The sequence below is a fragment of the Pinus tabuliformis genome, chromosome 2_1, assembly GCF_031772625.1.
Source record: "Pinus tabuliformis cultivar Carrire ecotype Pingquan chromosome 2_1, CPIR1, whole genome shotgun sequence".
In the NCBI taxonomy this organism is placed as follows: domain Eukaryota; kingdom Viridiplantae; phylum Streptophyta; class Pinopsida; order Pinales; family Pinaceae; genus Pinus; species Pinus tabuliformis.
In genome coordinates, this window is record NC_142299.1 from 620,142,090 (window position 1) to 620,165,722 (window position 23,633).

At 37.1% G+C, this 23,633-nt stretch overlaps 2 protein-coding genes across 2 annotated transcripts in view; both read right to left on the reverse strand.

Annotated features, from left to right (window-relative positions):
• Positions 1-3,501: 3,501 nt before the first annotated feature.
• LOC149202047 (uncharacterized) lies at positions 3,502-8,192 on the reverse strand. The gene is made up of 2 exons (XM_089401455.1): positions 7,647-8,192; positions 3,502-7,296 (listed from the first exon to the last, which is right to left on the reverse strand). Exons 1-2 carry the CDS (start codon positions 8,190-8,192, stop codon positions 3,502-3,504), a joined length of 4,341 nt encoding a protein of 1,446 aa, XP_089257581.1.
• Positions 8,193-11,973: 3,781 nt separating this feature from the next.
• Positions 11,974-23,633, reverse strand: part of LOC149202048 (GDSL esterase/lipase At5g03980-like) — a 34,371-nt gene continuing 22,711 nt past the window's right edge. The window contains exons 2-5 of the mRNA XM_089401456.1: positions 13,110-13,331; positions 12,874-13,022; positions 12,343-12,616; positions 11,974-12,251 (exon numbers count right to left, since the gene is read on the reverse strand). Coding sequence (XP_089257582.1) covers positions 11,974-12,251; positions 12,343-12,616; positions 12,874-13,022; positions 13,110-13,331 — 923 coding nt within the window. The remainder of the gene's footprint in view (positions 12,252-12,342; positions 12,617-12,873; positions 13,023-13,109; positions 13,332-23,633) is intronic.

The window sequence follows — 23,633 nt, forward strand, 5'->3', positions numbered from 1 at the left end:
TTTTTTTTTTTTTTGAAAACTCCTAACGGAGTTTTACTCCTTCTTGATCAATACTGCAGTCGCCAAATCCTCAAAATGTCAATGCTGCCAAAAGTCCTGCAAAAAGTATACCCCGGTATAGGAACCCTTCACAACAACTCCGATCTGGTGGATCTGAGAGATCTGAATGGCGGACAACTGCTACTGCGGATCTGATGGATCTGCGGGACTGATGTCTGCTATTGCTGCACTTCTTTGCACACACGGATCTGGAATAGATGATGTGTGATCCCCCGATAGAAAAGGGAACTATGGTCTTGAGGAGTGTCAGGTGCTACAAATCGCAATATACATAAGGGTCTGATAGTAGTACTTGGCCCAATGTTTCAGGGTTCTAACTAAAGAGGATCGACCGTACCCTTAGCCGTACAACCCGACTACCCTATCGTACGGGCGAGTAATCTCTCCGAGTGCTGTTCTCGGTGTACTGTAGCCACAAGACCGCTGATGGTTTATCTATGGCGAGGTTTCAAGGGAGCCTAGGGGGCTTCCGATATACCCAGAGGGTACGTGGAAGACAGTCTGTGCGCGGTTCTGTCTAATGCGCTACTACTCGAAGGGGTACCCACAGGGGTTACAAGGGAGTCCAACAGACGTGACCACCTCTTGTATTTCCTGCGTGCATGCCTCCCCAAATCCACAGGTTTATGCGCTCAATGACAAATCCCGTGGTTTAAAGACGTCGGAACATGTCTCTAGCCAAATTTTTTTTTTGCTAAGAATTGGAGATCCCACCGGCCCTGGAAAGTGCTCTGATACCACTTGTTATGCTCTTAACCTGCAAAATAATACCCAAATACAGAATATGCGAAGAAAAGATACCCAGAACACAGAATAGCAATGATTTTATTATTCAGAGAGCAATGTTCACATGCCTCTTCGAGGGGGCAACCTCCAATAGAGCAGAGCTCGATTACAAAATAAGACACGATGCTCCTCGCAGGGAGTCTCTATCCTTTATATATGACTCATACATGCAATACCATGAATCAATACCGTGGGTTTTATTAATACCATCTATCTAATACTACGGCTACGGCCCATTTGCAACTAACTGTGGTCCCGTCATTAATTTCGGGTTAACCACTTACAAATAATAATATGGGCTTTATTGACTCTTTGACTATGACATGATCCCATGACATAAATAAGGGGGTTAGGGTGGGACCCTAACATTTGGAAGGAGAATTCCTATGCTTTATGGTTAATTCCTAAAATAACCTCTTGATTGCCTCAAAAGAGAACTTAACAATGACATCAAAAAAATAAAGCATACCACTAATGCTTTCCGTCTTTATTTTGATTGACTATAAGCTATAACTAGATTCATTTTCCCTTTGGTTTTACTCATGTGGTATAGTATCCCATGAGCATGATGCTCTTAATCTATTTGAAATGACATATGCAATAAAGAAGTTAGTAGGTCCTCTTGTTGAGAATTTTCTAGTAGACATTAGGGGTCCAACTGATATGAGTTTATATAGAGAAGTGGTCAAAACTTATGACTTGATAATGGGCATGGATTGGTTGGAAACCCATAGGCTTCTTTTGAGTGTCACATAGTGAAGGATGGTAACGTTAATGGTTTAGAATAATCAATTGATATTTGTAGAACTAAATGAAAGGTTTCCGTGTGTTTATCCTATAAATGAAAGTGAACAAGTGTTTGCAGAAACATTGTAGGATTTATTCGATTGAACTAAACAATAACCCTTCCTTGGAACATCATAGTATGTTGTGTGGTTTGAAATGTTGATTTCCCCTTTCGTTACTTCAAATCCATTTGATGAAAAACATTGACTTAATGAATGAATGAACACTCCTAAGCATAATGAATTAAGCATACAATTAAAGGATATGCTTTATTTGAGGATGGTCATGCATGGTGTGTCTCCATAGAGAAAACTAGTGATCTTTGACAAAACGAAGGCTGATATCTTTTGATTTTGCAATGATTATTAATATATGAACAAAAGATTATACTCTCAAGGATATGCATACATGCTCGATTCCTTGGATTGATGACCTTTTCAATAAAATAAAATAAAAGGATATGGTAGTTTCTAAGATTGCTTGTGGTATTCATATCAACAACACAGGTTTAAAGTGGAAGACCACCCCAAAACTGTCTTCAAAACATGATATTAACACTATGAATTTTTGGGGGGCACCATGTACGTGGACTAATGCTCCCAGAACTTTAAAAAATATAATGAATGATATGTTTCAAATATGATTGATGGTAGGTTCAATTAATAATTTAAAATGTAGTTTTGTAAAATGTGGTGGTGCCGATAATAATAATTGTAGACTGAATTGAGTTATGTTTAATAAAATCTCTAAACATCATAATATCACTCCACTACTGCTCCTTAAGGTTCACAAGGCTTGAGGAGAACATCATTATGGATATCTATGATGTGATATGATCATAGTACTCTCAGAGCCATTCTCTCATTTTTCTTTTCATGGAGTGAGAAGCACTTAGGTTTGACTTGCTCAGATTGATCCTAACATTCCACTAATTTTATCTACAGATCATCATCCTAGTGTGGAAAAGTATGCAGAGGTGAAGAATGTCAATATTTTATTTTCATTTTTTTAGAGGAAATCCTTTGCATTGAAAACTTCTAGGAATTTATGATTCGAATTTTGGTGTTATTTTACACAACATATTATATGTTTGGATGTGTAACAAATGTCTAAGTGATTTATTATTTTTGTAACTATGCTTGCATTGTAAGCTGATAGAAAAATCCAATGGTAATATTATGTAAGCTATTGTAGAATGGAAATGGGAAGGTCCGTAGAAATCATGAATATGAGGTGTTTGTGATTATACCAAATTGAGTGAAAAGAAAGGAGCTATACTCCTTCCTTTTTATATCTTGTTTCAAATAATTAGAGGAGTTAGTTAGAGTGCGAAGGAATCCTATAGCTAATGTGGAGCATATTTAAAATTAACTATAGTGATAATGTTGGGTGACCTCAGGCGCAATATGAAAGGGATTTCCAAGAATATTCAATGTTGTTATGATTATAAGTATTGGCAATAACAACGTTGGACGAGTTTTTTTTTTCCAAGGAAAAAAAAATCGAACTTTTTTATAAGGAATAAAAAAGTTACAAAGCATATGAGTAAACATTCTGCAAAATCTGCATGAGAAGGAGCATAAACTCCTCTGTGTAAACAACAACATACCTACAGAGTTCTATAAACTCCTGAACCCGGCCTGTACAGCCACACCATGGACACTGTAATCAAGAAAGTCTCAAGGAACCTGGGTCTCCTTTCAAAAGGAAAACAACCCATAGCAAGGACAATATACACAGATCACTACACGCTCTATCAAAACAGAGCAAAACAGAAAAAACAGAGATAGACACAGTTTTCATATGCCACCAGTATCATATAAAGCCGCTGATAAAACTAGTGCATATATATATAAAGGAAAAAACACATTAAGTGTATGGGGGAAGATCCGACACACGGATCTGGTCCTGGTACTGTTCTGTTATTCTCCATGCGCCCACAGCTTGCTGCAAACCATCTTTAGAAAACCTGTCTGCCTCTTCATTTCTGTCCCTGTAAATGTGATCAATGGAAAATACATTAAACTGCAGCTTTAAATTTTGTATTTCTTCTAATAATGGCATCAACATATAATGCTGGCATCTATATTTCCCGATGACCCAGTTTACAACATTCAGCGAGTCTCCAAAAATCTGAACTGCAAGGATATTTTTGTGAATGAGCCAGCAAAGGAGTAATTTTAAGGCTGAGAGTTCTGCAAAGTTATTGGATCCTATCCCAAGACCCACAGAGGCTTTAAGCGAGTGAGAAGGGCTAATGTGAATAATAATCCCTGCTCCTGTGATGTTATTTTGGGCTGCCCCATCAAAGAAAGCCCACGGAATCCCATCTCTAATATGAAACTCCCTCCGATGTTCTGATTTTAAAGGACCTTCCGGCTCAGGAATGCTGTCGAGAATGGCAGAGCTTTGGATTGCAATGGCTGCCGCTGGGGTGGATTTTTCTCTAAAGATACTTCGATTTCTGGCTAACCAAATGCCCCAACAAATAATGGGGGGAAGGTTTCTCAGATTCTTCTCATGAAAATGGTTCCACCAATATTCCCAGGCATTGGACATAACTTCCCCCTCCCACCTTACTTTGACATTCAAGAGATTTTCCGCTTCATACCAGACTTGCCTTGTAAAAGGACATGAGAGAAACAGATGCAGAATGGATTCTGAATCAGCAAAACATAACGGGCATCTGCCAGGACCCTGCTTAAAACGAGATTGGAGAATCTCCCATGAAGGGATCTTATTTTTTAAAGCACACCAGAAGAAAATCCTAGCCTTTTTGGGACACTTCAGCTTGAATAGAGGCTTTGCCCACCAAACAGGAGGGTCCCATCCTTTTTTCTTCATCAGAAAATTATACCCAGCCTTAGGAGAATATAAACCTGTCTCAGAATGGGCCCAAACCAGGGAGTCCGGTCTGTCCTTTAATCTGACATTTGATCTTCTAAGCTCCTGAAGAAAAAGCTGCCATTCATTCCTCCATATGGGATCTAAGCCTAAATCTTCTTCAGTTTTCCAAGACTGCCCCCATATAGATGACTGCTCCATATTTGCTATCTGATTTAGGCTTTTGATTCCTCTATCATCCAGATGAGTAAGCAAATCAGGGGATAGAGCAAACCCTTCGCTACACCCTACCCACGGATCCCTGCCAATCCTCAAACTTTCACCATTCCCAACCCGCCAAGCCAAACCTTGTTCAATTACTTTAAAGGCCTCTGTAGTGGCTTTCCAAATAACAGAGCAATTCCTTCCTTTTTTGTTTGGGCTCCTAATCCAGTCTTCAAGAGGAACAGGGTCAATATATTTCCTCTTTACAACTCTAGTCCAGAGATTCTCCGAATTTATAATTCGCCATCCTGATTTTGCTGCCAAAGATTTACTGAAATCAAAGGGACTTTTTAATCCCCATCCACCCCAGTCTTTTGGTCTAGCAATTTTATCCCAGGCCACCCACGGGAGAACAGTGTCCTCCTTTGACCCTGACCACAGGAACCTGCTACATATCTGTTTGATTTTATGGAGAATCCCTTTGGGGATCCAAGTCAAAGCAGCCCAAAAAACCGGAATAGCCTGAAGAACAGAATTTACCAGAGTAAGTCTACCTGCCCGCGATAACCACTTGAAACTCCAATGGGAAATTCTTTGTTCGATCTTTGCCACCAACCAATTCCAGTCCTGTTTTTTGTAGGAGGATGGCTTTAGCCAAAAACCAAGATATTTGAACGGCTGCTCCATATTACAGGTTCCGAAGGGCAAATAAGAAGCAATCAGGATCTCCTCTTGTCTACTGAAACCTTCGAATATTAATTGGGACTTCCTATCGTTTATTTGAAGCCCTGTAGCTTTCAGGAACAGATCAAGAATGATTTTAATCTCTTTAATTTCATTTATGGTCCCACTTGAGAATAATAGAATATCATCGACAAAAAGAAGATGAGTAATGAACAAATTAACAGCAACTTCCAAACCTTTGATCAAACCTGATCTCTTGGCATTTGAAAGCAACCTACTTAATCCTTCTGCTGCCAGGAGAAAAAGCAGAGGAGAAAGAGGACATCCCTGCCTCAGTCCTCTTTGGCTTTTAAAAAATTTGGAGGCAGCCCCATTTATCAGAACAGCAAAACTTACATTTGAGATGCATCCCATGATCCAATTTATAAACTCCACCTTAAAGCCTAGATGAGTCAAGAGCAACCTTAGGTATGTCCAACTGATCCTATCATATGCTTTTGAGAGGTCGATTTTAAGCACAGCCCCCTTTTTGTTTGCTTGCCTGATGCTGTGAATAGTCTCCTGAGCTACCCCGATAGCTTCATGGATTTGGCGACCGTCCAAAAAACCAAATTGCTCCTTTGAGATACATAAGGATAAAATAGGTTTCAAACGGACCGCAATGATTTTTGCAATAATCTTGTAAATAGTATTGCACAGCGAAATAGGCCTGAAGTCTTCAAAGGTTTCCGGGTCCTCTTTTTTTGGGATGAGAGCAATGAAAGTTGAGTTAAAAGGACCATAAATTTCTCCTTTCTTCCTTGATTCCTCCACTACTTCAGTCAGTTCTGCCCCAATTGAATCAAAAAAATGGGAGAAAAGCTCGATGGTCCAACCATCTGGCCCCGGACTTTTATCTTTAGCCATAGATTTAATAATACTTTCTACTTCCTCCTTAGTCACTTCTCTGAAGAGGTCTTCAGCATCCTCCTCCTCCACAAAGCGGGGGAAAGCTTGGGTTGTTCTGATGATTTCGGCTAAAGAGATCCCCCCAGATTCAGAGAAGAGGGATTGAAAATGGCTCTTACCCATGTTTGATAACTCCTCAAAAGATGAGGCCTCTCTACCTTCAGAGTCCTTCAACTTCCATATGGTATTTGCATTTCTCCGGCCCTTTGCATAGTTATGAAATTTTTTTGTATTTTCATCCCCCGCTTTCAGCCAGATAGCCCTACTTTTCAATCTCCACTCCTCTTCTCTATCCAATAAAATCTTTGCTCTACTCTTTTCTAGAGCCAGAATTCTTTCTTTTGACTCCTGGGTTGCATAAGCATCAGCCTCTGGATCTTCTAACACCCGAAGGGCCTCATCAATATTGACCAGATCTTCATTTTGTTTTTTCCTTCTAGCTGAGGCCCATTCGATGGTTGCTCTCTTAAGTCTTTTTAGGTTTTCCATGAAACAGGCTCCTTTATTCTCCACATGACCGATGCCCGAATGTCTCCAAGTATCTCTGAAAAGTTGATTGAAAGAGTCCTCCTGTAGCCAAGAGGCATTAAATTTGAAAGGAGCAGCCGGCTTAGGAGGGGGATTGGAGAATTCCAGCAAAATAGGAAAATGGTCCGAATTCCCCCCTTCACCCACCCATTGCCTGAACAAAGGTATATTGGATGCCAACCTTTCACTGATGAGGAACCGATCCAATCTTTTTGCAATTCTATCCTCCCCCGTTCTTCTGTTCCTCCAAGTAGGTTTAGCTTTTATGATATTGACATCAATCAACTTATGAGAACGGAGGGTATTTTGGAAATAATCAGTCAAAGGATCTTCCCTCGCAAGAGGCCCCCAAGCTTCAGCGACACCCAGGGAGAAATTAAGATCTCCCCCAATTATCAGGTTTTTATCCTTTATCAGTCCCTTTGAGAGGAGATTGTTCCAGAAAGAAACCCTTCCCTGACATGGACCATAGACATTGACAAACAGAAAGGGAAAGGCAAAATCAGGGGATATGACCTCCAAACCCAGAACATTTGGCAGACCCCAGAAATTTAACAACTTCAGTCTCCCTTCCTTAAAACCAATAGCAAGCCCTCCCGAATGACCTGAGGCATCAAGAGCTATGAAAGTCCAACCCGGAAAGGAGGAGCGGAGGGCAGCTTCAATATCAGTACTTTTGCCCAAAGTTTCTTGAAGGAAAACAATATCCGGGTTGTGGCGAGAAATAAGGTCTTTTAAAGCCAGTTTTTTGGGTTTACTGGCTAAACCCCTGCAGTTCCATGAAAAACAAATCATTTTTTAACTGCCTCAGGGGTTTTAGCTGCTCTAAGCGCCCCAGGTATCGACATTTGTTTGCCATCAGCCACATCAAAAATTGCTTTTGCTTGGGCTTTTGAGAACAAAGATTTTCGACCTCTACCTTTTTTGGATAAACTCTTTGAAACCTCAGCCCCTAGCCCACCTACAGGCTCCATAACCTCATTCGGGCAGACAGACTTCTTACTGAGAGATCTAAGGTTATAATGACAGACAGAAGAGGAAGGACCCGGTCCCTGACTTTTCGGTGAAGAAACCTCACAGTTCAGATTTAAGGAGGGGATAGCAGCTGAAAGGTTTTCAATGTTTTGCATAACATCATTGCAATTATTTAACAGCGGGCTACACCCGACGATTGTATCAGAAGAGAAGGGAGAAATGATTGGGGATGACAGCTTACCGGATGGGTCACCTTCCAGATCGGATGCCGGATCAGCAAGAGGCGCTTCCAAATTCGGCTGGTCAGCTGCAACACGGACCGGGTCCCCGTCCTCTCGCGGTTCTCCCTCCTTTGACTGATGAAAGGGATCTTCCATAGAAGTTTCATTTGGTGAAGACCCCGCCACTGGTTTCTCAACATTCCTCAGAGACCCCTCCCATTCCTCTTCTTTGCTTTGAGTCCTCCTTCTTCTCTTCCCCAATGCTTCCTTTGGGGACTACGTCATCCTGAAGGTTCACATTTGTGCACATATTGGGTGCTTTCGGGAAATTCTTCTGAGGTTGATGTGGATGTGGGCATCCGCTTGCACATCTCTCCTGAGCTTATGATTCATCCTCTGCCACTTGTGTTCCAGCTCCACAATTTTCTCCTAGAGCCTAATCATCCCAAGACTTTATATTGCACTCTCCTTTGTCACATATGGGTCGATCTCTTGAGGTGATGTGTCTGCCACTTCTGCCGAACCACCAAACATGATACCAATTTTAGAGACTGCCAACGCTGATCCTAGATTTGGCCTAAATGTTTGACCCTTGGGTCTGCAACCTTTGACTGGTGATAAATTTTGATCTAGATGGCCTTTCTCGGACTTCAATGCACCGTTGGAAAGCTCTTTCTAAGAACTGTCAAACTACGCTATTTTTAAATTCATATGATCTTGTCTTCTGAGGTATAAATTCCTTCATATCCCAGAACTGTAAAACCATCATAGCTATAGGATTAATAACTCCTATGATAGACCTTCTATTATGATGGTCCTCTAATAAAGGCTGCAAATACCATGGGTCTCCCATTGAGCTTGGTACACCATGCACATGAATGCTAGCCTAGTTGAAATCAATGTTAGCCTAGTTTCCATTAATGTCAACACACTTGATGCTACCGACCAACCTAGCAATACTAACTGTCCAACAAAGAGCACATCTAACCATTGATTTGTCCACAATTTTGTATTTATTCTCTCTTTTTAGACCCATATACACCCCTTCAGAATAAAGGGGGGAATTTTGGACACCTAATCCATCAGGGTTGGTTTGGAGGAATTCCAACAATAATTGAAGTCCAAGCGACCTCTTGGAAGATGAAAACCAAGGCTAAGAACAATATGTATTAATATGTAAATCTTGTGAATATAATTCAATCACACGAGTTATCTAAATTCTAACCATCTAATTTGGTGTGTGTTTAATAAGGTTGAGTGGAAGTAGAATAAGACAAACTACTAAATGAATAAGAAGAGTTATAACCTAAAGGTAGTATAGGGGGAGGAGGGAACTTGACTCATTGAGCAGGTGCAAATAATCATTTGAGAGGAAATTAAGGGTGAGGGCATGTGATTCTAGGAGGCTAAAGGGATAAGGAAGTGAATCAAATTAACAAACAAAAAGAAGAAACTATGTGCATAGTTGGTGCAAAGTGGTTTTCATGCGATGAAGTGCTAATTCAATTCAAGCAAGCTTGCCCTATGAAAGAAAAATACTCTAGCCTACTAGATCCACTACTCCTTAAATAAGCCATAGACTATGTTTTGAAGTGGCATTTAAAAAATCCTAGGTGTTGGTAATCATATTTGGTAAGATTGAGTGAAGGTATTAGAGAAAGTTACCCTTATGGTTGTCAGGTGGTGAAATCTCATAGTCCCACAAACTTATGTTCTAGGTGCAATTGCTTCCCGCAATGACTACCTATCAGGTACCGTGTAAGTCGAGTAATAATAAAAAGTATTTATAAATCTAATGAATAAGCGTAATGAATAACGTGTTTCAAATATAGTTGATGACAATTTCAAATAATAATTTAAGATTAGTTTCGATTTAAGTTTTTATTTCCAAGAAATAAACTACTATATTAATCGTTTTATTGATTTATGTTAATCAACTTATTTAGGTGGAATGGTTGTTATTCTTCTCACTCAAATTTAATTTCAATAAGCTATGTATTCAATTTTTAATGGTAGCTTGAAACTCTATTATTAATTCTTCAATCTAAAAAAAAGTATTAAGAAATTTTCTCAAAACAATATAACTTAGATTAAAAATATAAAAAATAATGTGAAATCTATGAAAACTGAGAGTGCCAAAGTTCAAATCCCCTCGGTTGTGACCATGTTTATGGAGAGGAGGATAGGCTACAAACCCCTAGAGGTTTACTGGTACCTACTTGTAAAATGATCCTTGTAAGCCAATTCCTCTAGTTTTTCCATCTAGAAAGCACGATCCTTGTAAGCCAATTGTATTAGGGATTTCCCTAAGTTAAATTCAAGTGGAACAAAGAGAGGGAAAGGCCATGGATGACCACTGTGATATCAATAATTGAATTTACAATCATGAGGTATACTATACCCAATGTCTAGCATACCAATATTATCCAAATCATTTTGATAACATATTGTAACATATCCAGTTGTCTAATTAAGCTACAATCTAGATCATCGCATTAGATTTATAGGTAAATATAATTTTTCATTTGGAAATAATATTTTTCAATACAAAATAGTTAGAGTACCCATATACACTTTAATACATTTAACTAAATAAATATTCGTTATAATACAGGTTATAATAATAGTTACTACATGGGAAATTAAAATGAAATATATAACTGGCCTTTTACCATACGAATGAATTATAATGAATATAATGAATTAATCATCCAATTAAAGGATATGCTTTATTTGAGAATGACCATGCTTGGTGTATCTCCATAGAAAAAACTAGTAATTGTTGACAAAATGAAAGATGATGTCATTTGACTTTGCAATGATGATTAATATATGAACAAGGATAGCATACTCTTGAGGATATGTCTACATGTCCGATTCCTTGGATTGATGACTTTCTTTTGGATTAATTTAAAAGAGGATTTAGCAGCTTTTAAGGTTGATTGTGGTTAAAGTATCAATAACATAAGTTTAAAGTGGAAAACAATCCCAAAATTATGTTCAAAATGAGATATCTACACCATGAGATTTTTGAGTACCAAGAAGGCTCACTAATACCCCTCAACTTTCATAAATCTAATGAATAAAATGTTTCAAACCATAACTTTCATAGATGTAATGAATAAAATGTTTCAAATATATTTGATGGCAATTTCAAATAATAATTTAAAATATAATTCTTAAAATGTGTTGGTGCATTAAAAAAAATGTTTTCCAACAAAAATGAAATATAATATTTGCTAATAATATGATAACTAAACCACATTTATTTTGATTCTATTTCATATAAGTTTTTATTTCTAAGATATAAACCACTGTATTCAAAATTTTTTATTGATTTATACTTGATTAACTAGAAGGAATAATTATTATAATTAGATCTACGGATATCCAAATCCAATAAATACTATATTTAATTCTTAATGTAATATAACATTGTAATGATTTGAAATAATTATTTTTTTATTCTCAAAATTAACAAAGAACCAACTTATTTTATCCCAAAAAATAACAAAATATAAATAAAAAAATGTAACTCAAATTAAAAAACATAAAAAATAAATAATAATTTAAACAACAATATAATTTAAATAAAAAATATAACTCAAATTTAAAAGCGTTATAATAATTTTTTATTTCAGAATACCAATATACAATTAAAAATAATATTATTATAAAAAATCCGCCATTGAAATACAAATGAAAGAAATAGGGACTCAAATTAAATATTATTATTATAAAAAATCCCCCATTGAAATACAAATGAAAGAAATAGGGACTCAAATTCAAAAGTCCTATTGAGATTTGACATTCAATTCAGAATACATATTAATAGCGAATACAAAATATTAACTGGTGGCTGCATCACAAAGGCCATTACCAGAGATTTGACATATTTCACTCCAGAATACATATAAACCGCCATTACAAAACATTCTCATAAGGTGGTTCCCTGTTGGCTGGCTGCATCACAAAGGCCATTATCAGAGATTTTCATCATGTCACTGAAAGGTGGCTGAGTATATTGGGCTTTGTTGATGATGAATTGTGAAATAATTTTGTATGCGGCTTCAGTGAAATGTATTCCATCCCAACTGATGGCTCTTTCTGGATTTGAGCATGCTAACACTCCTGGTGTCCCACACGTATGCATGATATCAAAATTAAAAAGTTCTCCAGTTCCACAGCAAGACTGAAATGTATTAGCGGTAAAACCTGCATCATTTCAACATTGTCATTACACTACACTAATCCAATCCAAAATGTATATGAGTTTATTAACCGAATCCAAAATTTCCGTACGTACCGTATGCTGCATGGTTCTTGATTATTTCCATAAACATATTATAGTAGTCCGCATACACCAATATGGCGTGTGGATATTGAATCCTTAGCTGCTCTAGTGTCTCCTGCAACGCTGTGTTATGATCCTGGGAGAGTTGGTTATATGATGCTAGGCATCCATTTTCATCATAATCGGAGTTCCTCGGATAAGGGTCTAGAGTAAGTATGGCGGGCAAACATCCCAGAGGTGGCATTCCTTGGACAAATATGTACTGGGCTCCTTCTTCTATCAATGCCTGCACTCAATTCCAATTCCATTTTAATATAAAAAATTTTCCAAAAAAAGAAAAACTCATTCACCGCAACGCATGTCATCGTCTAAATAAAAGAAAACCGACTCATTCACCGCAACGCATGTCATCGTCTAAATAAAAGAAAACCGACAACGCATGTCATCGTCTAAATAAAAGAAAACCGTAATTATGTTATGAGAGGGTTATTGATATGGAGAAAGAAATAAGACATCAAGTGGGGTTTAATTAAAATCAATTACCTGTATAGCTTTCTGAATCTTGGCTATGATAAGAGGAGTAAAGCCCCTTATCTCATCCGATGGCGAGGACGTAAAGGTGGAGTCTAGATAGTCGTTGAGACCGAATCCACCCATCACATATAACGCTCTTGAGAAATGAACTTGGCAATCTGTTGACCAAATATATATTTTAGAACCGTCTGGAAGCATAACCCTAAGTAAAATTTTACATAATTGAAATGATACTATGATTATACCCAAATTAGCTCTGCAGGTGAAATTTTTCAACTGGTGGAACCATCTGATTTGCGTATCTAGAGATAATGGTGTCTGCGGGAAGATGAGTCTGTCATTTAAGAAGGAATTGTCCAATGCAGTGGCACCCGCAACGGCAAAGTTAACTCCGTTTTTTCTCTCCGCCAGCTCCATGTCGATCAGTCCAATAGAAGGCCTGAGGAAATTAAATCCTAGCGAACTGGCTGAAAAATACACAACAAGAGGACAGGAAATTAAATCCTAGTGCACTGGCTGAAAAATACACAACAAGAGGAGAGGAAATTAAATCCCAGTGCACTGGCTGAAAAATACACAACAAGAAGAGGAGAGGAAATTAAATCCTAGTGCACTGGCTGAAAAATACACAATATACAAGTGATCATGAGTACTATGCAATATTTTACACCCAAGAGGCATGTATATGGAATTGGATGATGGGTGCTAATTATTACCCAAAAAGTCAATGACGAGACATCCATCTGAAGCACGACCGGCGGGGAGGCCAAAGAAGGTTTTTCCATATGGAAGAGAGCGAAAATGTCCGCGTTTCCAGTATCAGCGAATGAATCTCCGAAACTGTAAATTGCTGCAAAACAAGATCGCCCTGAGGCTGTGTCGTCTGTGTCTGCTGCTGCTGCTCCCACATGAAGGAGCATCACCAACGCCAACAACAATCTCATCATCAGGCTATTCCTCATCATCATCTCTTCTCTTCTTAATCACTTAATATCTGTTCTTCCACACTCTTAAGCACGTATCATCTTCAAAGTGCGTTCAATGTGGTCCTTATAAAGATAAATAAATTTTGCAGTGGTGATTTTGTAATTTTGCACTGCTATATTTAGATCATGCACATGCATAACGACGACGATCATGGAACGTAATTAGAATTTTTAATTTACGTGTAATTAGAATTTTTAATTTATGTGTAATTTTTAATTTTGTAATTTATGTGTACTCTTGCACTGCTATATTTAGATCAGGTACATGCATAACGACGATCATGGACCGTAATTAGAATTTTTTTACTACAATATTTTCCAATTAATCCTTCTCAAACTGCGCTCAACGTTGTGTTGTTACTACAATATTTTCCAATTAATCCTCAAACTGCAGTCGACGCTGTGTTGTTTTCACTTCTCTAAAGATTCATTCATTCACTTGCAGTTGCCAGTGTTGTTTTTACTTCTAAATTTACCATGCTTCCGCCGCCTATTTATTTCTTTAGATCCGACGTGCATGGATCCAGTGATACTCTTACTTCTAATTTTACGCGGTTACTTCCAACGTGCATGCATCTAATGGGCTATTTATTTTCCCACTCTTACTCACTCTTCTAATTTTACACTGCCTCTATGGGCTATTTATTTTTCCTTTTTTACTCACTCTTCTGATTTTACATTGCCATTTTTCCATTTTTACTCACTTTTCTAATTTTACACTGCCTCTATGGGTTATTTATTTTTCCATTTTTACTCACTTTTCTAATTTTACACTGCCTCTGTGGGTTATTTTTAGAGATAACGTGCACAGATCTAGATTAGTTTTCCACAGCCTTTTACTAAATATCTATATTTATTTTCCACAGCTTTTTACTTCTAACTTTGCTAAACCCTGCTTTTTCTTTTTCTTTTAATTCTAACCTTGATAAACAGAGAGCTATTTTTAGAGTTTAAAATAAAACATATAGTATTTACGAGTGTTTATATTTACCTTCCAGATACATAATTATAATATTACTCGTGACTAGTAGTTAACTTTTTTGTTGTCTTAAGTTAAATATTTCTTGGCTTGAAACCATATTGCTAATTATGCCTTATTAACAATATACGTTTAGCAATCTTATAAAATATTTGGAATTAATAGATTTTGGAAAATATCGTAGAATGAGTGATGATATTGAACTTATATCTATAGATCATATTCTATGCATTCTGGGAATGTCGAAGGAAATTTTCATTGAATGACTTCATTGATGTAAGCTTTTTAACAACTATCAAAGGATGACTTAGAGTATATAAATCGATGCGATGCAAATAAAGACGAAGAAATGTTGACAATGAAATCACCTATTTTAACAACTCTCTTTCTTAAATATTTTTATATGGTGCATTACATTTAATGATTTTACAATTTTATGTTGTATAAATGGAAGTGAGCAAGTTTGATCTGTGCGTTAAGTTTCACCTCCCAATCATAGATATTTAATTAGGATATCCTCTTAAACTATTTCGAAATCTTTTATTATGTAATTTATTATTTTAAATCTAAAGTTATCAGCATAGTGCTCAAAACAATGTTGACAATGAAATCACCTATTTTAACAACTCTCTTTCTTAAATATTTTTATAAGGTGCATTACATTTAATGATTTTACAATTTTATGTTGTATAAATGGAAGTGAGCAAGTTTGATCCGTGCGTTATGTTTCACCTCCCAATCATAGATATTTAATTAGGATATCCTCCTAAACTATTTCGAAATCTTTTATTATGTAGTTTATTATTTTAAATCTAAAGTTATCAGCATAGTGCTCAAAAATTGTGGAAATAATTAATTAGACATAAAGTAAACATAATACCTCTTTCAACTCCCCTACCATCATCTTTGGCAATTTCTCCCAGTAATAAGCAGTTGATTCTAAAGCTCATTGATTCAAGTTATCCCTATAACGTGGGCAAGGATTTCCTCTATTACTCTAATTTTGAGTCCCCACGCTATAGTTGTAAATAGGAAAAACTTATAGGTGAAACCCTATAGATTATCCACCCTCCATCTTGAAAAATTTGACACACTTCAGGGTTGCCCCAAAGTTGTTTGAAGGTGACAGGTTCATGTTGGATAGTTGAACTTCCCATTGTGCAAAAGATTGATGTATCATATTAAATAGTGGTAGCAATATGCTATGAACACCAATAGCAGTATCAAACAATAATAGTAATAATGGAAACATTGACAACATTCATGTAATGAGGAAGATGAGGGTTAGTAATTTCCAAATAAGGTATCAATGCCAAAAATAAAATTTAGTGACTTCTAGAGTGTTGTGTCATAATGGACCTTAGTGTGCTAAAGATTATGGAAGATATAGTTTATTATGAGGGTGAAGTGATTAGAAGATTAGCAATGTAATAGTCAGGAGAATTACCCCATGTTCCCCCTCCCCCTCCTCCCAACTAATGGAACATGTTGTCCTTGCAATGAAAAATAAATTAGGAAGGTACTAAAGTAATTTCAATCATGAAAAAGTACTAAAGTAATTGTGAAAAAGGTTTCTAGTCTTTTCCATTCCCAAGGAGATCAACTTGACCCACTTGTGTATCTAGGCACCTAGGGCTTGAGAAGTTAGGAAACTTATACAATAATTGAACCCTAGCGACCAACCAAATTTATCCTGTCTTCTGTGTGCGACCGAGCTTCTAGCCTCGAAAGACCAATTTTTGTCTTCAAAAGTTTTTCTTTCTATCCTTGATCTGTCTGAGCTCTCTATTTAATAGCTAGAACTGGTACAAATTCATTTTATTTTGCTTGATTTCTTTAGATTTTATGTCCTTCATTGGGAGAGGGTTTTTGACTTGTACTAGGCATTGATCTTCTTGTTTTTTCTGATCTATTGGATCTATTTATTTATTTTTCTGTTAGCTGCCGATCTTTGTTAGATCTTAGCCATTTCTTATGCATTGGTTGGGATCTTCCATTTCTTGTGTCCTCCCATAAGTTCAGTCTCTTCTGGGGGGTGCTAGCTGGGATGGATCGATCTCTACGGAAAAGGAGGTGGATTTACTTTAGGGGTACTCTCTTCCTTTTCCTCTTCAAGTTCTTAAGGTGGAGATGAAGTTTGGTTATGTTCAAGTTCCCTTTTGGACCTAAGGTTGATTTCTTAGATCTCCATAGCATAGGAACGGTAAGATGTCTCTCCAATGTAGACTTGTTGTGCTTGCTCATTATTCGGGTTCAGATTAGGTTGAGCATGCATCTGAGGTTGCTTGGTTGGAGCGGGATGAGTGATTTGTGGTTGAGGTGGAGGTGGAGCAGTAAAGTAGGAGGTTGGTTAAGTTGAGGCCTCCACCCATGTGATGGGTTATTCCATTTAGGAGGTTGGGAAACATATGGCTGAAATGGTTAATTGACATGTTGGGGAGGATATTGAGGGGCATCAAGCCAAGGAGGAGGTGTGGAACGTGATGGATGAGGGGAATAGTACTATGGTGGAAAGGGTGCATTCTGGTAGGGATGGTATTAAGAGTAAGATGCACCTTGCATGCCCTGCTAGTATGGACGAGGTCCTTGAGGCCTCCTTTGATTTATAAAGCAGAGTTGCTCAGCCCCACCTTCCGCCCCTTCGTATACAACTTTTAAACAAATAAAGGAAGGGTATTTATCTGTGGCATGGCTTTCCTCACAGATTGAGCAGACCTGTACAACATGTAATGGGCATTCATTTCTGGGTTTCCTTTTAGTTCATTTATGGCATAAAATAACTAGGGCTCTCTCTGCTTCCTCTGGTTTCCTCTTCATTTGCATGGTATCCATTTGCAAAGAAAAGGCATGCAAAATTTCACTTTTAAAGTCTTCCAACATGTTCCTAATCTCATTCTTGATGGATGTTGTGGAAGGGGAGGAATTGATCAAGCCTTGACTAGCCCTACCCTTCTTTCTACCGGCCCTAGAGTGAATTTTGAACAATGCTTTGATGTCGTCATAGGATAAATGATAGATATCTCCCCGAGACAACATGTTGATGTTTTCCAGCATGTCCTCCCTAATCCCTCAAAGAAGAACTAGCTTGAGTGATTCAGGATCAAGGGTGCATCTGGCCCTCCTATAACTGAGTTGAAATCTCTCCTCATAGTCTTTCAAGGATTCATCATGTCCAAGAGTCATTCTAAAGATTTATTCCTTGGTTTATTTGGACCTATAGTAGTCCTTGCACTTGTCATTAAAAGCTTGTTGAATTTGAGCCTAGGTAGTGACGTTATCCCCAGGCAGACCCATAAACCAGCCCAAGGCTGCATCCTTAAGGGTAGATGGGAATAACTTCAACTTCTGATCATTAGAGGCATAGTCATAGGTCCTACAGGTAACGAAAAATTTAAACATAAAGGTATCAAGATCCTTAGAGGCTAACCCATGAAAGTGTGGAAGGGAATTAGGGCCGATATTCTCCATTCTAGCCTCTTCACTAGTCTCTATGATAGGGAAAAAAATCATTGTTCCTATTTCCAGCCATGGTTTGGGTAGATGAAGTGGGTACTTCTCCTTCCCGAATAGGTTCTTCAAATATCTCAGGTTTCTCACCTAGAGGGTCTTCTAACACCCCTAGAGTCAGAGAGGGAAGCTCGCAGTCACCGGAGAAGAGTGAGGGTTGACTACTTGAGGGGGTGGGGGTGTTCGGTAAGAATTTTCCTTGGGTATCTCTATTCCTACGAGGTATGAAAGGAATTTTTCTCTTTTGTTTTTATGTTGCTTTTTCAAAACTGTATGTAAAACAGAAAACAATGTTGAAGCATATATAACATCTACCTAGACACCTCCCCGACAACTCCCAAGAGTTCTACAACTCCCAAGGGCTCCTCAACTCTATTTATCAACCGAAGGTTCGTACACTCTTCGAGGTGAGAATGCTATATACACAGTAGATGGGATTCTACTCATGCCACCCTCAACTAAGAAATTTGATCAATAGTTCTCCAAGACCATTCTTCCTACTGAATTAGAAGGAAAACTAACTAATGAAGGTGCAACTTAGAAGCTACCTTTAATGATCAAAAGGAAAATTATTTTTGAACTTCAACTTGTAAATGTTATTGAATCAATTCATGAAAATATAAGAGCTACACTACTTGTAGAAAGGGAACTACATTATCTTGCAATCAACCATCTAGCTACCAAATATACTTGCAGACAAGAAGCTAACCTACCAAATCATAACTCAAGATTCCATGTATCATCTATCTAGCTCACACTTGCATATATACTAGTGTTTTATTTGTGCCAAATCCGTGATAAAGAAACTCATGCTATCCTATTTTGCAGTAAAGGAAAATGATGGTTGGAGTGGCTTAGGTGCTTCCCATGATCATTGAGTCACAGTTGGGGCCCAACCTACTTCTAAACTAAGTCCAAATTGCATAAAAGGTCAAAATAAGTGGAGAAAGAGGATGCTACATGTATGCTATAGAAGGCTGCGACAGGTACCCTATATTGCTACTTGAAGGCCTGTAATTCTATAGGAAGGTTGCCGAGAAGATTTGGGAGGTAGTAATGCTGGGTTCCAGGAATGGAAAGGTGGATGGAGGTTGAGGTAAATGGATTAAATTTGACCAACACCCCTATCCAAGTTCAAATCCTTTCGAAGGCCTGTTTTGCACTAGGAGAGCTTCTCACGGTGATCTAAGAGGCTGATCTCAAGAACATAACTTTGAAGATAGAATTTGAGCTTCATAAAAGATGCCGAGGAAGTCCAAGATGGATGTGGTGAAAGGCCCCTTTCCTGAAGATCCAAATATCCCTGCAACATCACATGCCTATACCCTTTTACCATTGAAAAATGAAACAACTAATAGTGGAAAGGATGAGTTGAATTTAAATGTCATCTAATCTGAGCCAAAAACTCTAATCCAGTCAATGAATCAACTCCTAAGCTATATTAAGCTCATGAAAAACAATATGACTAATGTAGACCTTCTTCCAAGAAATCATAAACATAGTATTTTTGGACTGTGATTGTAGATCCTTCCATTCATGCTCCCATGGGAGAGATGAGATAGAGGTCACAATCACAAGATTTTTAAGGGTTATTTTCTAACGAAATGCAGAAAACTAATAAAAACTTTGAAGTAAAAAGAAATACCAATACACAAGAGGGTCCTAAGCCATTGGGTTTGGGCCCAAACCCAAGAGCCTCAACCCTCTAGAGATAACTTAGTGATTAACCAATAACAAGGTTATCATTATCATTGCATCAATGTCAAATGACCTCGAGATGATGAGAGAGTGTGTGGTGATCTTGGGCTCATTGAAGGAGTTGAGGAGGTGGAAAACCTGCTAGAATCTCTCCCCGTTGTCTACTCCCAGCCCATACATGTAAATTACCCAAAAAATCCTCAGTTTCCTCCAATTAAATCATATTAGGTTACATGACATAGAAAAACATCTTTTACCCTTCTCACTAAGCATAAGATAACAAAAATTATAAATAAATGTGAGAAAGACATAGTTCCAAAGATGGAGGATGACATTATGACCCTTATGATGCACCTATTTATGAGCCTCATCAATTTTCATGGTACAATTTATTATGGTTTGACATATGCCTCAAAAGGTGATATACAATTGTAGGGATATACAGATGCAGATTGGGCAGGGAGCGTTGAAGACAAAAATAGTACTTCCGAAGGTTTCTTTAGCTTGGGCTACTCTACGAGTCGTGGATGAGTAGGAAGTAGAAATATATTTCACTTAACACTACTGAGGCAGAGTATATTGCATCCATTCTAGCAAGTTGTGAAGAAGTGTGGCTTTGGAAGTTACTCACAAGACTATTTGATAAGGTGCTAGAACAGACTGAGATATATTGTGACAATCAAAGCTATGTGAAGCTGATAGATAATCTCAGTCTGTACTTGATCACCTATTCATGGTAATACAATAATGATGATGATTTTTTATAGCCTTTTGTTAGAGAATTTTGTCAACAAAATAACATCTGCCTAGTTATTATGAATACCTCCCTAGTTAAGAGGGAGTGCTGAATCTTGTAGCTATGGTTGGCCTTTATAATTTATATTTTATCCCTTGAAGTATATAATGTAGTTCTATGATCTGTTCTTCATGTCATTTTTTCCTTTGAAAGAATTAATATAAGACACGTTGTTCATGTCGATATCAAGAAAGAAATTTTCAAAATTTGAATTCTGAATTTTTGGCTCCAAATTTTTCAATTCGGTCCTCCTTAAGGTCAAGTCAGCCCTAGTGAAGAGACACCCATTGATAGAGAAAAAACATTATATATAAAGAACTTAACCTCCTCCACAAGGCACGATTCGATTTCTCACACAAGAAGAAATATTTTGGGCATCCAAGCGAATAAGAACAACAATGAAGAAGGACAATAAGGACAAATTCACATCAAGAATATTTATCGATTTATATACGTTGACCATGTGATTTTCTAGGAAGTTTTTGGGTGACAGGTCGAACTTCTAGGATGTAGGTCCAAAATTCTGGGCATAACATTTTGGGTAGCAGGGTCGAGTTTCTGGGCATATTCTAGGAGGATGAAATTCAGCCTAGGAGGATCCGAGAGGGCTGAAGTTGAAGGGAAACATATTGACTGGATAAAAGGGTTGTTTGACTAGGTTTCACCATAGCATTGTTGGCCAGTTTGACCTCATAGTTGACTAGCAATATTAGGAATATCTCTTTTTGAATTGAATAATTTATCTAAGGAAAATTTTGATGGGTTTTCCTAGGGTAAACATTTTGTTCTCTTTGTGCATTGTGACATCTATTGTCCTTGTGAATTGATGGTTGAATTTCCAAAGTATAACTTCTTAATGATAAAATTGAACTCTTAAAAGAAGATCTACATTATTACAAGTAATTATCTGTATTTAATAAATTAGTGCTTGTATCTATTGCACTTAAAAAATAGACATGATCATGTCTCTATGGTCTTGGAAAAGTACTTCCAAAATTCCTTATGAGCTACACATATTGCTGCTTGTAATAGTTTTCAAGACCATGTTTTGCAAACAATTTATTCATTTATATCTTAGCATGTTTTTCATGTCATGATATATGGGAAATGGTAAACTTAAATATCATACTCAACATAAACTCAATGAAATTTTACTTGACATCTAATGGTCTTGGTAAACATGTTACATGGTAAATTTTCCATTTATTATTAAGGATTTGCATAAGGATATACAAATGCATGATTTGTATTCTAGCTTTGGTGCAAGAATGAAAATTTATTCATATCTGTCTATATATGTTTGAATACAAATATACCATGAATGAAGAATTTTTTTGTATAAACAATGGACAAGATTAAGGGCTAAAGACCAAATTTAAAAAGTGGTTTAATAAGTTTATCAAATCCATGGTTGAAGAGAGGGAAGTGACCAAGGATCAAATTTAAGGAACTTAATTTATTTCGAGTTTGTGCCTCTTTTTCACAGACATAAGGTTCTCACAATTAGGTTGTTATTCAAATTATGTGCTTAATAAAAGGAGTTAGTTAGTTAGGGGGTGATTCTATGTAATGGTCTTGTAAAACAAGTTACATGATATCTTTTCCACTTAATAACATGTAAATGGATGATTCACATTATAGCTTTAATTCATGAGTGAAAACTTCATAGCTTTTGTTATTTGTTTGCATAGATTACTATGACAATGACATGATAAATTTTTGTGATTGTCTTGAAGGATATACTTTGTTGAAATTGTGACATATAGTTAATGCAGAACTCTATTCTATATCCTCAAATCAAAATTGTGCTAATAAACCAAAAAACAACACCAAGTAGAAAATGTTTGTGCCAGTCAACATCATGGTAATGAGTCTAATGAAGTGGTAAAACATGACATGTGGCATCTCATCCATTGATCTAGATTTAAACAGGAACACCACAAATTACAGATATAACCATAAATACAAAGATGCAAAATCACCCTCAAACTTGGGGATATTTTAGAGAAGTTTGGTTGGCATGTATGCCATGCAAAATCATGCAAGAGAGGATCAATTATTGGTTGGCTCAAATCAGGGAGGTTCAAACTAGCCATAAACAAAAGAAAAGGCCGAGTTGTGTACACTGTGGTGGTCATTCCTATATTGTTTCCATTGGTGGAACCCACATTATTTATGCCATTAACACCAGAATTATTCCATTGTTAGCACCCACATTAGGGTTGGTACCTTCCATACTAGTAATAGGTTGGGGTTTTTTGGACACCTAATCTGATAGGGTTGGTTTGCATGAATTCAAACAGTCATAGAAGTCTAAGTGACCTCTTGGAAGATGAAAACCAAGGGTTAGAAAACCATGTATTAATATGTAAACCTTGGGAATAGAATGCAATCACATGAGTTATCTAAATTATCCATATCTACTTTGTGTGTGTTTAACATGGTATTAGAGCAAGTTCCTTCCTAACTTGCTGAATTGTCTGAAAGCCACAAGTTTTGTTGCCTCAATATGGGCACCCTCACCAATATTTCATCTTTTATCTCGATGTCAGTTCTTCCCGTTTGAACTAAACTTGAGCATTCTACCTATTATGTTTTCCTTATTGTAGACCTAATGCACCTGATTACTCCTCTGGCTAGTTTTGTCACAGATTTGACAAAATATTCACTTGCATGCTTGTAAGTTATCTTTCTTGAATGATTAGTACGCAATGGCATTGGATGCCTCCTCGAAATACATGCACATTTCTCTTGCATGTCATTTTAAACACAAGAAATGCACACTACTCTTCTCACGCATTGA

Bases quoted from the DNA above. Each gene is read 5' to 3' on its own strand.
- LOC149202047 (XM_089401455.1), bottom strand. From the start codon at position 8,192: ATGGAAGATCCCTTTCATCAGTCAAAGGAGGGAGAACCGCGAGAGGAC. The intron at 7,297-7,646 runs GCAGTTAAAAAA...GGTCCATGTCAG, and splicing joins GAGCAGCTAAAACCCCTGAG to GGAAGGGTTTCTTTCTGGAA.